General features: G+C 39.5%; 1 protein-coding gene across 1 annotated transcript; it reads left to right on the plus strand.

Moving 5' to 3' along the window:
• Nucleotides 1-1,516: 1,516 nt before the first annotated feature.
• On the plus strand, nt 1,517-13,268 carry JCHAIN (joining chain of multimeric IgA and IgM). Its single transcript, XM_081332218.1, has 4 exons — nt 1,517-1,804; nt 8,016-8,148; nt 10,865-10,945; nt 12,504-13,268. The coding sequence occupies exons 1-4, from the start codon at nt 1,741-1,743 to the stop codon at nt 12,700-12,702; spliced, it is 477 nt and encodes a 158-aa protein (XP_081188344.1). The 5' UTR covers nt 1,517-1,740; the 3' UTR covers nt 12,703-13,268.
• The last annotated feature ends 1,518 nt before the right edge of the window (nt 13,269-14,786 follow it).

A 14,786-nucleotide genomic window follows, 5' to 3' on the forward strand; every position in this document is an offset into this window, starting at 1 on the left:
TCACCGGATTCATGTGAATTTGCTAGTCAATGCAAGAATATCTGTGTCACATCTACCTTTGTGGTCACACTTCCCACGTAACTGCCACCTTTTTTTCCTCACCCTTTTCCTCTTTCCTGTCTCTTCCGCTACACACATGGACACACACATATGTTTGGTGTGTATACTTTTAACAGAATAACAAAGTTGGAAGGGACGTTGGAGGTCTTCTGGTCCAACCCCCTGTTAAAGCAGGAGACCCTGTGCCAAGGGTCTTCAAACGTGGCCCTGTTATGACTTGCGGACTTCAACTCCCAGAATTCCTCAGCCAGCCACGCTGGCTGAGGAATTCTGGGAGTTGAAGTCCACAAGTCATAAAAGGGCCAAGTTTGAAGACCCTTGCCCTATGCCATTCTGGACAAACGGCTGTTCAGTCTCTTCTTAAAAGCCTCCAGTGATGGAGGACCCACAGCTTCTGAAGGCAAGTCGTTCCACTGATTAATTGTTCTCTCTGTCAGGAAGTTTCTCCTTAGTTCTAGGTTGCTTCTCTCCTTGATTAGTTTCCATCCATTGCTTCTTGCCCTCCCTTCAGGTGCTTTGGAGAATCTGTTGACACCCCCCCCTTCTTTGTGGCAGCCCCTCAAGTATTGGAAGACTGCTATCATCTCATCCCTTCTACAAGTCAAGGAATCAAGGAAAAAAGCAATCTACAGTTAATAAGAAATTTCCTGACAGTTAGAACAATTAACCAGTGGAACAACTTGCCTCCAGAAATTATGGGTGCTCCATCATTGGAGGTTTTTAAGAAGAGATTGGAAATCACCTGTCTGAGGTGGTATAGGTTCTCCTACTTGAGCAGGGGGCTGGACTAGAAGACCTCTAAGGTCCCTTCCAGCTCTAGTCTAGTCTAGTCTAGTCTAGTCTAGTCTATTCCATGGACAATGGTTTAGAAAACCTTCACGTGATAATTTATTACTATGAATTTTTTTTTTACTTTTTTAAGAGGCCACAACTGGTTTGTGGTTTCTGCTGTAAAAGAATAATGGAACTATCTATAACTATAATAGGCATTATTAACTATCCCACTGGACATCAGTGTCTTTTTACATTAGCTGAAAGCTATCTCAAGCTAATTCTATGCCACATACTATTCTATTTATGCCCCAATGCCCTCTCATGAGTAGTATCTATTCCAGAAAAGATTAAATTCCCAGTTGCACTGCAGTACTAGGCAAGATTAATTTGTTAATCAAGACTACCAAAGCACTCTTGTTTTTCAAACTTGGCAACTTTGAAGATGTGTGGACTTCAACTCCCCGAACTGGGGAATTCTGGCAGTTGAAGTCCGCACATCTTAAAAGTTGTCACGTTTGAGCAACACTGTCCCAAAACATCACAACTTGCTCAAAGCACATCTTGTAATCTCATGCATTTTTTGTTACTTATTTTTCCATCTATACTACCTGTGCATCTCTCGATCCACAAACTACTGTTGATACACATAAAAATCTTAATAAAGCAGGGAAAACTCTACTACCGTCTAGCCAAGCTTTCAAAGAAGTGGGAGGTTTCCTCTCTGATTAGTAAACCGACAAAAGCTTGTGGTTTCACAATGTGTGGTCACAGCCTTCGGTGCCGCTTGCCTGTAATTAGCCTTGGTCTTTCAGGAAAAAAAAATACAACCTGGTGTACAACACTTCCACACATAGTTTCCTAGCTGAGGAACACACTGCAGAGAGCATCTAAGTGGAAGACTTAAAGATGAAAACCTCTTGGCTGTTCTATGGAATTGGGATCCTTTTTTGCAGCACGGTTCTTGTGACTGGTAAGTGACACATATCAAGAGAAATCCCTGCAGAATTGTTCGTGCAGCTGGGGTGTGTGTGGAAAAATTGCCCATTGTTTCAACTGGCACATCCATCCCTTAATATTTCTCCTAGGAAATGTTTTTTAAAATAAATAATCCTGGTAGAGGAGGCTTAATATATTTTGCTACCGTAGATGGTTTAAAATAAGGTAGAGATGTATATGCATGCATGTGTGCACATACCCACAAACAACCATTGCTCTGATACATTCATCTCTTCTGGTTTATATAAGAATTTTTTAACAGTAATTTAGTAAAAGTAAGAATGTGAATCTTTTTCCTATTGTATTATCATACAGAGAGTGTTGAGTGTTGAGATATAGGTATAGATGTAGATATAAAATTGCTCACAATAGAATAGAATAGAATAGAATAGAATAGAATAGAATAGAATAGAATAGAATAGAATAGAATAGAATAGAATAGAATAGAATAGAATAGAAGAATAGAATAGAATAGAATAGAATATAGGGATGGAATGGAATGGAATGGAATGGAATGGAATGGAATGGAATGGAATGGAATGGAATGGAATGGAATAGAATAGAATAGAATAGAATAGAATAGAATAGAATAGAATAGAATAGAATAGAATAGAATAGAATAGAATAGAATAGAATAGAATAGAATAGAATAGAATATAGGGATGGAATAAAATAGAACAGAACAGAACAAATTAGACTAGACTAGACTAGACTAGACTAGACTAGACTAGACTAGAATAAGAAAATAGAATTGAAAAGAAAAGAATAAGAATGTAATGTAATGCAAAGCAATAGAATAGAATAGAATAGAATAGAATAGAATAGAATAGAATAGAATAGAATAGAATAGAATAGAATAGAATAGAATAGAATAGAATAGAATAGAATAGAAGGATGGAATAGAATAGAATAGAATAGAATAGAATAGAATAGAATAGAATAGAATAGAATAGAATAGAATAGAATAGAATAGAATAGAATAGAATAGAATAGAATAGAATAGAATAGAATAGAATAGAATAGAATATAGGGATGGAATAAAATAGAACAGAACAGAACAGAACAAATTAGAATAGAATAGAATAGAATAGAATAGAATAGAATAGAATAGGAATGTAATGTAATGTAATGTAATGCAAAGCAATAGAATAGAATAGAATAGAATAGAATAGAATAGAATAGAATAGAATAGAATAGAATAGAATAGAATAGAATAGAATAGAATAGAATAGAATAGAATAGAATAGAATAGAATAGAATAGAATAGAATAGAATATAGGGATGGAATAGAATAGAATAGAATAGAATAGAATAGAATAGAATAGAATAGAATAGAATAGAATAGAATAGAATAGAATAGAATAGAATAGAATAGAATAGAATATAGGGATGGAATAAAATAGAACAGAACAGAACAGAACAGAACAAATTAGAATAGAATAGAATAGAATAGAATAGAATAGAATAGAATAGAATAGAATAGAATAGAATAGAATAGAATAGAATAGGAATGTAATGTAATGTAATGTAATGTAATGCAAAGCAATAGAATAGAATAGAATAGAATAGAATAGAATAGAATAGAATAGAATAGAATAGAATAGAATAGAATAGAATAGAATATAGGGATGGAATAAAATAGAACAGAACAGAACAGAACAAATTAGAATAGAATAGAATAGAATAGAATAGAATAGAATAGAATAGAATAGAATAGAATAGAATAGAATAGAATAGAATAGAATAGGAATGTAATGTAATGTAATGTAATGTAATGTAATGCAAAGCAATAGAATAGAATAGAATAGAATAGAATAGAATAGAATAGAATAGAATAGAATAGAATAGAATAGAATAGAATAGAATAGAATAGAATAGAATAGAATAGAATAGAATAGAATAGAATAGAATAGAATATAGGGATGGAATAGAATAGAATAGAATAGAATAGAATAGAATAGAATAGAATAGAATAGAATAGAATAGAATAGAACAGAACAGAACAAATTAGAATAGAATAGAATAGAATAGAATAGAATAGAATAGAATAGAATAGAATAGAATAGAATAGAATAGAATAGAATAGAATAGAATAGAATAGAGGGATGGAATAAAATAGAACAGAACAGAACAGAACAAATTAGAATAGAATAGAATAGAATAGAATAGAATAGAATAGAATAGAATAGAATAGAATAGAATAGAATAGAATAGAATAGAATAGAGCTGGAAGGGACCTTGGAGGTCTAGTCCAGCCCCCTGCTCAAGCAGGACAACCTATACCATTTCAGAGATGTGAATGTCTATTCTTTGTAGAAACTTTCTATAATAAGAGTTTATCATTTCAGTTGTAAAACTTTACTTTGCATTACCCACAGAGCACAATAAAGGTTATTCGTTAAAAGTAAGAAATACGTGAATAAAATGCTTATTTTATCCTGGCTTAAAATGATATCAGGATAATAACAGCTATTTGTTAAAAGTGAAAAAAGCTGGAATAAAATAAATTATTTTATCCTCATTTATATACAAAAATATTCAATAAACACTTTTAATTCGATAAAAGGAGCGCGTCAGCATTCCTTAACATTTTAAAAGTCTCAGCGGTTGCTTTTTGTTAAAAGTCAGAAATGTTAGAACAAAATACTTATTTTAACCTGATTTAAAGTGATGGGGAAAGGGGACTAGCCATAAAAATATCCAGAGAAAGAAGCAGACACCTAATTTAAATACTTCTAATGCAATAAAATGAGCATTCCTGTATATTTTCTACATTTAAAAATTTCATTCCTTGCATTTGCCTAGCTCTGTTTTAAAATAATAATCCCAAGGTGCTTGATTTTATTTTGATTTTATGGAACAACCTAAACAGCGGAGTTCTCCTTCCTTCTTAGTTAGACAAATAGAGTATGTCATGCTTGGCTTGTGAATTTCAATATCTGTTCACCATCCCTCCCTGTGTTTTTCAGACTTGACTGTTACAGCTCATTTCTGGAAGAAACACCCTTCATAATATATAATAATAATAATAATAATAATAATAATAATAATAATAATAATAATAATAATAATAATAATAATAATAATAATAATAATAATAATTATTATTTAATTTTTATACCGCCCTTCTCCCGAAGGACTCAGGGCGGTGTACAGGGCAATACAATAAAATACAATATATAAAAATTAAAAGAAATATTAAATACAATAGCCCAATTCAATAGATTAATACAAAACGTTAAAATACCCCTAAATTTCTTAGATCCCCCAAAAAGTAGCAAAGAAGGGTGACTAAATACGGAAGCTGGAACTGGAAAAGCAACCCAGATGAATGGACATTACTTTTTTTTTAATAAACGTTTTATTAAAAGCTTACAAAACCAATAAAACCCAAATTAACAAAGAGGAGAAACAGTAAAGGAAAAGAAAAGAAAAGCAAAGCGAAAGTGTAAAAAAAGAGAGAATCAAAAGATAAAAAGAAGGCTCCAATTTCCTTTGCAACAAATATAAATACAACTACGGAACGATCACTTCTTTTAAGAATACAAAAAAAAAAACCCAACCCCTCGCTTTTTTTTTTTGAATTATCCATTTTTTTCCTAATCATAAAAACCTGAGATAAGTGCATTTTTTTTCCTCCTTCATGCAAAAATTCGACAAACGTGCAGAGGGGGTAGACCTCAGGTGCACTCACAACTTGTTTGAAAGGAGGAAAAAGAAAAATGTGGGGTGGTAACAGAGCTACCCCCTTTTTTACTTCAAAGAATCCTGGACCCTCAAAATTAAAAAAACAAACTAGAACGTAGAATAATAGGGTTGGAAGGGATCTTGGAGGTCTACTAGTCTGACCTACTTCCCATGCAATACTATTTTGGACAAATAGCTGGCCAATCTCTACTTAAAATCTTAAAATCTCCAGCGATGGAGCACCCACAACTTCTGTTCCATTGATTGTTGTCACTGTCATAAAATGTCTCCTTAATTCCAGGTTGCTTCTCTCCTTGATTAGCTTCCATCCGTTGCTTCTTGTCCTGCCTTCAGGTGCTTTGGAGAATAGCTTGACTCCCTCTTCTTTGGGGCTGCCCCTGAAATACTGGAAGACTGCTATCATGTCCCCCCCTTGTCCTTCTTTTCAGTAGACTAGACATACCCAATTCCAGCAACCGTTCCTTATATGTTTTAGCCTCCAGTCCCCTGATCATCTTTGCTGCTCTTCTCTGCACTCTTTCTAGAGTCTCAAACATCTTTTTTGCATCCTGGTGATTAAATAAGGGCCAATTCAACAAGTTGAAACTTTTCCCATCATGGTATCTCTGAGTCCAACTGACGTTAACGACCTTGGGAAAAATTAAAAGACTAAAACAGGGGTCTTCAAACTCGCCCCTTTTACGACTCATGGACTTCAACTCCCAGAATTCCTCAGCCAGGCACGCTGGCTGAGGAATGCTGGGAGTTGAAGTCCGTGAGTCGTAAAAGAGCCGAATTTGAAGACCCCCCTGGACCAAAACCTCCACACGCATACACAAAAAAGATTTGTCTATTAGGGGAAAGTGCAGCCTTTGACTGAGCTATCTGGACAACAACAGAGATGGGTCGTCTTTTTTTCAATTGTGCCTCGTTCTCAAGTAAGCTGTTGCGGGGGGGGGGGGGCACACATTAAATAGGGCTGAATCAGGCACACAGTCTGAGTGTGGGGCAGCCATTCTTTTAATAAATTCTATTTTCTTTTGATTCTCTCTCTCTCTCTCTCTCTCTCTCTCTCTCTCTCTCTCTCTCTCTCTCTCTCTCTCTCTCTCTCTCTTCTCTTTCTCTCTCTCTCTTTCTCCCACCCTCCCTCCCTCTCTGTTGCAGCAGCTTCCAGAGAAGTAGCTACAGGTAATGGGGGTTTGGCATTAGGGCAACATCAAGATGAAATCAGCCCCCCAAAGCCTTGGTGGAGCAGAGGGCTAATGCCTCCTTAAGTAAGACCAGCTGCCTGCAATTAGTGCAGGTTCGCATCCCACCAGGCTCAAGGTTGACTCAGCTTTCCATCCTTCCGAGGTAGGTAAAATGAGGACCCAGATTGTTGGGGGCAATAAGCTGACTTTGTAATAATGCCGCTTGGGGTGTGTGTGTGAAAGCCCTAATAAGCAGGCATATACATAGAATGAAGGCTACCGCTAAGCTTGTAAGCCGCCCTGAGTCTTCGGAGAAGGGCGGGATATAAATGTAATAAAAAAAATAAAAAAAAAAATAAAATCAAATGCAGCTTTAGAAGTACAGGTAACCCACAAAGTTCTTAGGAGACTGCAAGCATTCTGCATTCAGAAGCCTCAACAGAAGAATGTGGCATAGAATGTCTCCGATTAAGTCTACGGATTCTGCCTTTTGGGTCAGTTAGAATGTGGGAAGGTTGATTTTGGACTTAAAGTTGACTCGGCTCAGATCTGCACAACGTGATTGGCCAATTTGGGGACTGCCAAATTTAACCAGCCCAGCCAGCCTTGCAGAAAGCGTAAAAGAGGTGACTCAGCTAATTTCAAGTGTTCATTTGTCCTCTCAAGATGAGCTTGCAAAATCATGCCTTGGGTCTGAAAATATATACCTTGAAAGGTTGGAGTTTCAGTTTCCTTGGCACATATCCTAAATTTAGCTTCCAGCCCTTTTCAGATGCATTTCTCAATATTACTCACACTACAACGTCTCTTTCAGCCAGCCTTGTTTTTTTCATAGCCGCTGGACACGGGTCATAAAATCAGACTCTGGATTCAATGGCATTGAAGACCATTGGTCATTTCCTAGGGTCTTACTGATGCATTTTATTTGAATAACAGAATAACACAGTTGGAAAGGAGCTGGGAGATTTTCTAGTCCATCCCCTGCCCTATACCAGGGGTAGGCAACCTCGGCTCTTTTATGACTCATGGACTTTAACTCCCAGAATTCCTGAGTCAGCATAGCTGACTCAGGAATTCTGGGAGTTGAAGTCCATAAGTCATAAAAGAGCCGAGGTTGCCTACCCCTGCCCTATACCATTTCAGACACATGGCTGTCCAATCTCTTCTTAAAAACCTCCCATCTTGGAGCACCCGCAACTTCTGGAGGCAAGCAGTTCCACTGGTTAATTCTTCTAAATGTCAGGAAAGCTCTAGGTTGGTTTTCTCGCCCGGATGAGTTTCCAACTTGATTAGTTTATTTGTTTTAAGCTTACTGGCAGGAGGAAGATGAAGAGACGGTTCTGGTGGATAACAAGTGCCAGTGTGTAAAGGTGACATCAAAATTTGTCCCAGATAAAGAAAACCCCCAAGAAAAAGTCCTGGAGAGAAACATCCGTATCATGTAAGTGATGCCCTATCTTCCCTCTGCCTTTTGCGTTTCTGAAAGACGTTGTCACAGAAAGGAATGGGGGCAATGACAGAGATGTACAACGTTGGGGGCAAGCGTGGACATCCTGAGCTCACCCATTCCCCAATCTTTTTTGTAGCTCTCCAAGTTCTTTCTAATAGAATAGTGCAGACATGTCAAACACATGCCGGATCCGGCCCGCAAAGTGGTTTCATGTGGCCCGCGAAGCCATCCTGGAAACAGTGAGGGAACTGCCCCCGCTGCCTTGGCCCTGGCCCAGAGACCCTCCTTCTGCCAGAGACCCTCAGATCTGTCCCACTCCTGCCCAGGCCCCCATAGGCACCCTTGATGCCAACGATGTAGAACTGGCCACGCCCACCCAGTAGGCCATACGCACTCTAGCCACGACCACCCAGTAGGCCATGCCCACCCAGGCCACACCCACCCAGCCCCTTGAGGGCAACCGCAATGCTGATGCGGCCCTCAATGAAATTGAGTTTGACACCCCTGGAATAGTGGAATAGTAGAATAATAGAATAATTAATAGACTAATAGAACAACAGAACAATAGAATAATAGAATAACAGAGTTGGAAGTATCTTCACAGTATCTACACTGATAAAGGTCAAAAATGGTGGTTCTAAATATATTTATCCAAGACTAAGATCCAAGGTTGTTGTTCTTGTTGTTGTTATGATTATTATTATTTATTTTTGTTAAAAATAATACATCAAGAAATTGCAGCTTCCTGCAATAACTCCAGCAAAGCTACAAAAAAAACTGCGCTACTCGGAACATCTTACATTTTAAGGAGATACCTGGTTGATACCTAGGACGCTGGCAGCAACCTGTGTCAACTATTGGTGCCAGTCAATTTGAGTGTTCAGTTGACTGAGGTTCATGTTTTATGAATAAAAGTTTTATAATGATGATGATGATGATGATGATGGAAGGGACCTTGGAGGTCTTTTAGTCCAAACCCCACATTTCAGACAAATGGTTGTCCAATCTCTTCTTAAAAATCTCCAATGATGAAGCACCCACAACTTCTGGAGGCAAGTCTCTCCACTGGTTAATTGTTCTCACTGTCAGGGAATTTCTCCTTAGTTCCAGGTTGCTTCTCTCCTTTGTTAGTTCTCCTCCGATGTTTATTCTCTTACCTTCTGGTGCTTTGGAGAACAGGTTGACTCCCCTTCTTTTTGTTGCAGACCCTTAAATATTGGAAGACTGCTATCATGTCAACCCTAGTCCTTCTTTTAATTAAACTAAACATATCCGATTCTTGCTTTAGCCTCCAGTCTCCTTCCAGACTCCGAAACCATTGAGCGAGGGCAAAAGACACACAAAACTGTAGTGCAGTCTCCTCTTTTTGGTACTTTCCAAATGCATTGGGACTACAGCTCCCAGAATTCCAGAGTCTGGCTTTCCTACCTGTAAGAAGGATTGCCCTTTTAAGAGACTCCTGTAGTTTAGACGCTAAAAATAGAAGATGGCCAAAGTGACGTAGTGCTGAAGAGGTTGGATACGGAGGGGAGATAACCTGTTTTTAGTTGCCCTTCAGTGACAGCAGATCCCTGGGTGACTTTGGCAGTCCCTCCCTTTCATTGTAAAAGCTAGAATGGCTCAATGGAGAAGGTGTTGGTCTAGGACTGGAATACTCTAGTTCTAGTCAATTTTCAGCCACAACCACTGAAGTTCACAGAGTGATTTTGGGTCTGGGTGAGACTTTTATGACTTGTGGACATGAATTCTGGGAGTTGAAGTCCGCAAGCCATAAAAGGGCCATGTTTGAAGAGCCCTGGTGTTGATATAGAACAGGGGTCTTCAAACATGGCCCTTTTATGACTTGTGGACTTCAACTGCCAGAATTCCTCTGCCAGCATGCGCTGCTGGCTGAGGAATTCTGGGAGTTGAAGTCCACAAGCCATAAAAGGGCCACATTTGAAGACCCCTGACATAGAACATAGAATAACAAAGTTGGAAGGGACCTTGGCAATCTAGTCTAACCCGCTGCTCAAGCAGGAGACCCTATACCATTTCAGACAAATGGTTGTTCCAATCTCTTCTTAAAAACCTCCAGTGTTGGAGGACCCACAACTTCTGGAGGCTAATTGTTCCACTGGTTAATTGTTCTAAATGTCCAGAAATTTCTCCTTAATTCTAGGTTGCTTCTCTCTTTGATGGTCTTTCATCTATTACTACCTATCCTGCCCTCAGGTGCTTCGGAGAACAGATTCCCCCACCCCACTTCTCTGGGACAGTCCCTCAAGTATTGGTAGACTGCTATCCATTGGTAGGATTCAGCCAGTTTGCACCACTTCGGCAGAACCAGTAGCTAATTTTTTGTTGCCCAGGCCCAGAATGGACTTCCGGAAGCGTCATCCACACAGAGAACCAGTTGTTCACCTATTTGAATCCCACCACTGCATACAACTATACTTTTGCATTGCTGCTCTGGAAGACTAACTGGAGGAGAGTGAATCTGGCCACTTCTAGATGCACAATACCCATAATCCTTAGCCAGTGGGACAGAGGGCAGGGGTTATGGGAGATAGAATTCTTTATTCTTTATTAGCCAAGTGTGGTTGGACAAACAAGGAATTTGTGGCAACTGGAAGGCATTTGTAGTAGGGCAAATATAGAATCCTGTTGTATTTCATGAGAAGAAACTTAATATGCAGTCGATTTTTTTTTAATTTCCTTTTTGCAGGATTCCCCTCAACGCCAGGGAGAACATTTCTGATCCCACATCGCCAGTGAGAACCAAATTTGTCTACCAGATCTCCAAGCTGTGAGGCTTTCTCTTATTTTGCCTACAAAGATTCTCAGTCATGGTTGTCTCAAAGGCATTTTTTTTCAGAAGGCAACTGGATTTTGGTGTGTTTTTTTTTTCCCTTGAAGACGTTTCACATCTCATCCAAGAAGCTTCTTCAGTTCTGAACTGAAAAACTTCAGAACCAAAGAAGCTTCCTGGATGAGAAGAGAAAGGACTTCAAGGAAAAACAAAGAAAGTCCAGTTGCCTTTTGAAAAAGCACCTTTGGGATGTTCTCTTACTTATAGTTCAAATGGCAGCCAAACTTTCTTTCTTCTTTCTTTCTTTCTTTCTTTCTTTCTTTCTTTCTTTCTTTCTTTCTTTCTTTCTTTCTTTCTTTCTTTCTTTCTTTCTTCTTTCCTTCCTTCCTTCCTTCCTTCCTTCCTTCCTTCCTTCCTTCCTTTCTTTCTTTCTTTCTTCCTTCCTTCTTTCTTTCTTTCCTATTTATTTATTTATTTATTTATTTGCTTGCTTGCTTATTTATTTATTTAATAAATCTTTGAAATAATAGAAAATACTTGTAGCTCAAATTTTAGATTTTGGCTGTGGTTTGTTCTCCAAGTTTGTTTCAATATAATTTCTGAACGTTTCATTACCAAACTAAGTAATCTCATCAGCAGGATTTTCTTGTCCTATTCTCCTTAGCTTATACGTGTCTTGTGTAAATTCCTGCTGATGACGTTAGCTAGTTTGGTAACAAAACGTTCAGAAATTATATTGAAACAAGCTGGGAGAACAAACCACAGCCAGGCATAATTCTTTTCTGACCAATCAGAAGCTAATACGGATAGTCCTTGACTTACAACTGTTTGTTTAGTGACCGTTGGAGGTTACAAAGGTGCTGAAAAAAAAGTGACTTATGACCATTTCTCACACTTATGTCCATTGCAGCATCCCCATGGTCATGTGAATAAAATTTGGACGCTTGTCAACTGTCTCACATGTATGACGGTTCCAGCATACTGGAGTCACGTGATGGTCCCCTTTTGTGACCTTCTGACAAGCAAAGTCCACGAGAAAGTCAGATTCACTGAACAACTGTCTAACTCAGGGGTAGGCAACCTTGGCTCTTTTATGACTCGTGGACTTCAATTCCCAGAATTCCTGAGCCAGCCACGCTGAGGGGAAAGGGAGAGGTTTCCAAGCTGAGCCATGCTGGCTCAGGAATTCTGGGAGTTGAAGTTCACGAGTCATAAAAGAGCCAAGCTTGCCTACCCCTGGTCTAACTTAACAACTGCAGGGATTCACTTACCAACTGTGGCAAGAAAAGGTCATAAAATGGGGCGGAACTCCCCTCACTGTTTTGCTTTAGCAACAAAAATTTTGGGCCCGACTATCCTAAGTCTGGGACTACCCATCTACTCCCATTTAAACTTTCTTCTGAGTAAAGGCCACGACAGGAGCTGCAGCTGCCAAGTGAGTGGAATTCTAGCTGTACGGCCATTTCAGCAATAATAAGAAGCAGCTAGATTGATATTTTTGGAATATTTTTTCAGTGGCTTGGCTTAATGTTTCTCCTCCCGTCTTCTGTTCCAGTTGTGGCAAGTGTGATGACGCCCCCAAAACTGAAAAGGGAGTGACGTTTGGCTCAAGCACGTTATGTGGTCATCCCGAGGAACCCTGTTTCACCTACGACCGGAATAAGTGCTACACGGCTTCTGTCTTGTTCTCCAACAAAGGGGAAACGAAGACTATTCAGACAGCCCTAACCCCTGACTCCTGCTATCCAGAGTAGACCACACCTGAGGCGTTTTGTTGAGCATTGTGAGCATGTCTACACCACAGATATGTAGGTTGACCTTATACCAGTGACAGCTTTCACAGCTCATTGATGGGGGTGGGAGGGGATACCCCAAGTTTCAGATCTGCAAGGACCCCCTTTCCTATCTTTCTCCCTGCCATTTGGGGTATCTGTATTGATCTATGGATTAAAAAGCCGTAACAATGAAGAAGGGGAAGGAAAAGCTCAAAGGAACGTTCTGTTCTCCCAAAGGATCCTGGGAATTGTAGTTTGTCCCGGATGCTGAGAATTCCCAGAGACATCTTAGATCTCTCTCTTGGAAGCTTGGTTCCCTTGGGTGAAGAGAGTAGCCTTTCCAAATCTTTGGTGTAGACATCCTCACGTTGCTCTTAATGCTGAAAAGAAGGTTTAAAAAAATTAAAATGTTTAAAAATTGCCCATCTCTTCATCTGCCTCAGCAGAATCCTTTGCCTTGATTTCTCCCGTATGCGTCTTCCAATCTAAACCACTATTGCTTTCTTTTTCTTATCTGCATTCTATGCTACCCTTTTCATTCATGCGTGTCATCAATAAAATAATGTTTCATTAGAGCGACCGTCGTTTCATTGGAATTCAGCTTGATGAGTTAAAGTGGATTAGAACTCTTAACTGCTATCAAACTGGCAGAAAGAATCTGCTTGGTCTAGTGGTTAAGGAACCAGGTTAGAAAACAGGAGACGGGGAGTTCTAGTCTCACCTTAGGCGTGAAAGCCAGCTGGGTATCTTAGGGCCAATCACCAGGAAAGGGGGAGTTCTAGCCCTGTCTTAGACGTGAAAGCCAGCTGGATGATTTTGACCCAATCACCAGAAGACTGTGAGTTCTAATCCTACCTCAGCCATTAAAGGTCGCTGGGTGTCTAGGCAATAGCCAGGAGACTGTGAGTTCTAGTCCCACCTCAGCCTTTAAAGGTCGCTGGGTGTCTTTAGGCAATAGCCAGGAGACTGTGAGTTCTAGTCCCACCTCAGCCTTTAAAGGTAGCTGGGTGTCTTTAGGCAATCACCAGAAAACTGTGAGTTCTAGTCTCACCTCAGCCATAAAAGGCAGCTGGAGGTCTTTTGGCCAATCACCAGGAGATTGTGAGTTCTAGTTCCACCCCAGGCATGAAATGCAGCGGGCTGACTTTGGGCCAATCAATCTCTTTCAGCACAACTCACCTCACAGGTTGTTGTTTTGGGCAAACTAGGAAGAAAAATAATTATTAGATATGTTTGTTGCCTTGAGTTTGTATACCTGTGCGTGTGTGTGTGTATAAAATAATAAAAGCAGGAAATTAAATAAGTAAATATTCCACTTCAAAGGCCAGTGCTACATCGAACTATTTTGGAGTTGATCTTGATAAGCTGGGTGCCCTTTGTGACCTGTGGCCCCCCAAATGTTTCCCCTTTTTAACTCTGGCTAAAGATGCCAACACAGACTATGTAAGATTGGCGTTGTTGTGTCCTGGGTTTCTTGAAAGCAGGAGGTGAGATGAGAGGGTTCAAACAGGAACATTGCTTTATTGTAGAACAGGAACAGAACTAGTAACCAAGGCTTCTACGCAGCTACTTATACGGCTGGCCACTAGGCGGCGGCCAATAGGTTTGAAGGAACCTATTCCCGCCCCAGAGCCAACCAATGATCGTCCTGGAGACTGCATGTCTGGGAAGCCAGCGACCGTTACACAGACTCCCTGATTAAGCAATCTCAAGGAGCATTCAAAGACACGTGAAAACAGTTCAAGTAAATAGGCCCAATACATTACAGGTGTGAAGGGAAGAATCTGCCTGAAATAATACCTTCCACAGCGGTAAACCTATAAGTCCAAATGGTTCTCCTGGTCACTCTTTTCTATCTGTTTGTTCATTTGTTCTCCCACCCTACAAATTTCTTTTGGTTGTTGGGAGGATGGGAAGTTTGCATCTCATATAGTAGGTGACATTAGGGGCAGAATTTTATTAGAGGGAACCAACAATCGCAACTTTTGGAACATTGTATGTTGAAGCAGCTTGGACAGCAACGCAGCACAAACCCATTTCTGGTGCACAATAAAGACATACTG

The sequence above is a fragment of the Vipera berus genome, assembly GCF_964194415.1.
Source record: "Vipera berus genome assembly, chromosome: 7".
NCBI lineage: Eukaryota > Metazoa > Chordata > Lepidosauria > Squamata > Viperidae > Vipera > Vipera berus.

What these genes read in the sequence shown, in the direction of transcription:
- JCHAIN (XM_081332218.1), top strand. Translation starts at nt 1,741, where the DNA reads ATGAAAACCTCTTGGCTGTTCTATGGAATTGGGATCCTTTTTTGCAGC. An exon ending in CAGCACGGTTCTTGTGACTG is followed by an intron (nt 1,805 to 8,015) that starts GTAAGTGACACA and finishes ATTTGTTTTAAG; the next exon opens with CTTACTGGCAGGAGGAAGAT. An exon ending in GTCTACCAGATCTCCAAGCT is followed by an intron (nt 10,946 to 12,503) that starts GTGAGGCTTTCT and finishes CTTCTGTTCCAG; the next exon opens with TTGTGGCAAGTGTGATGACG.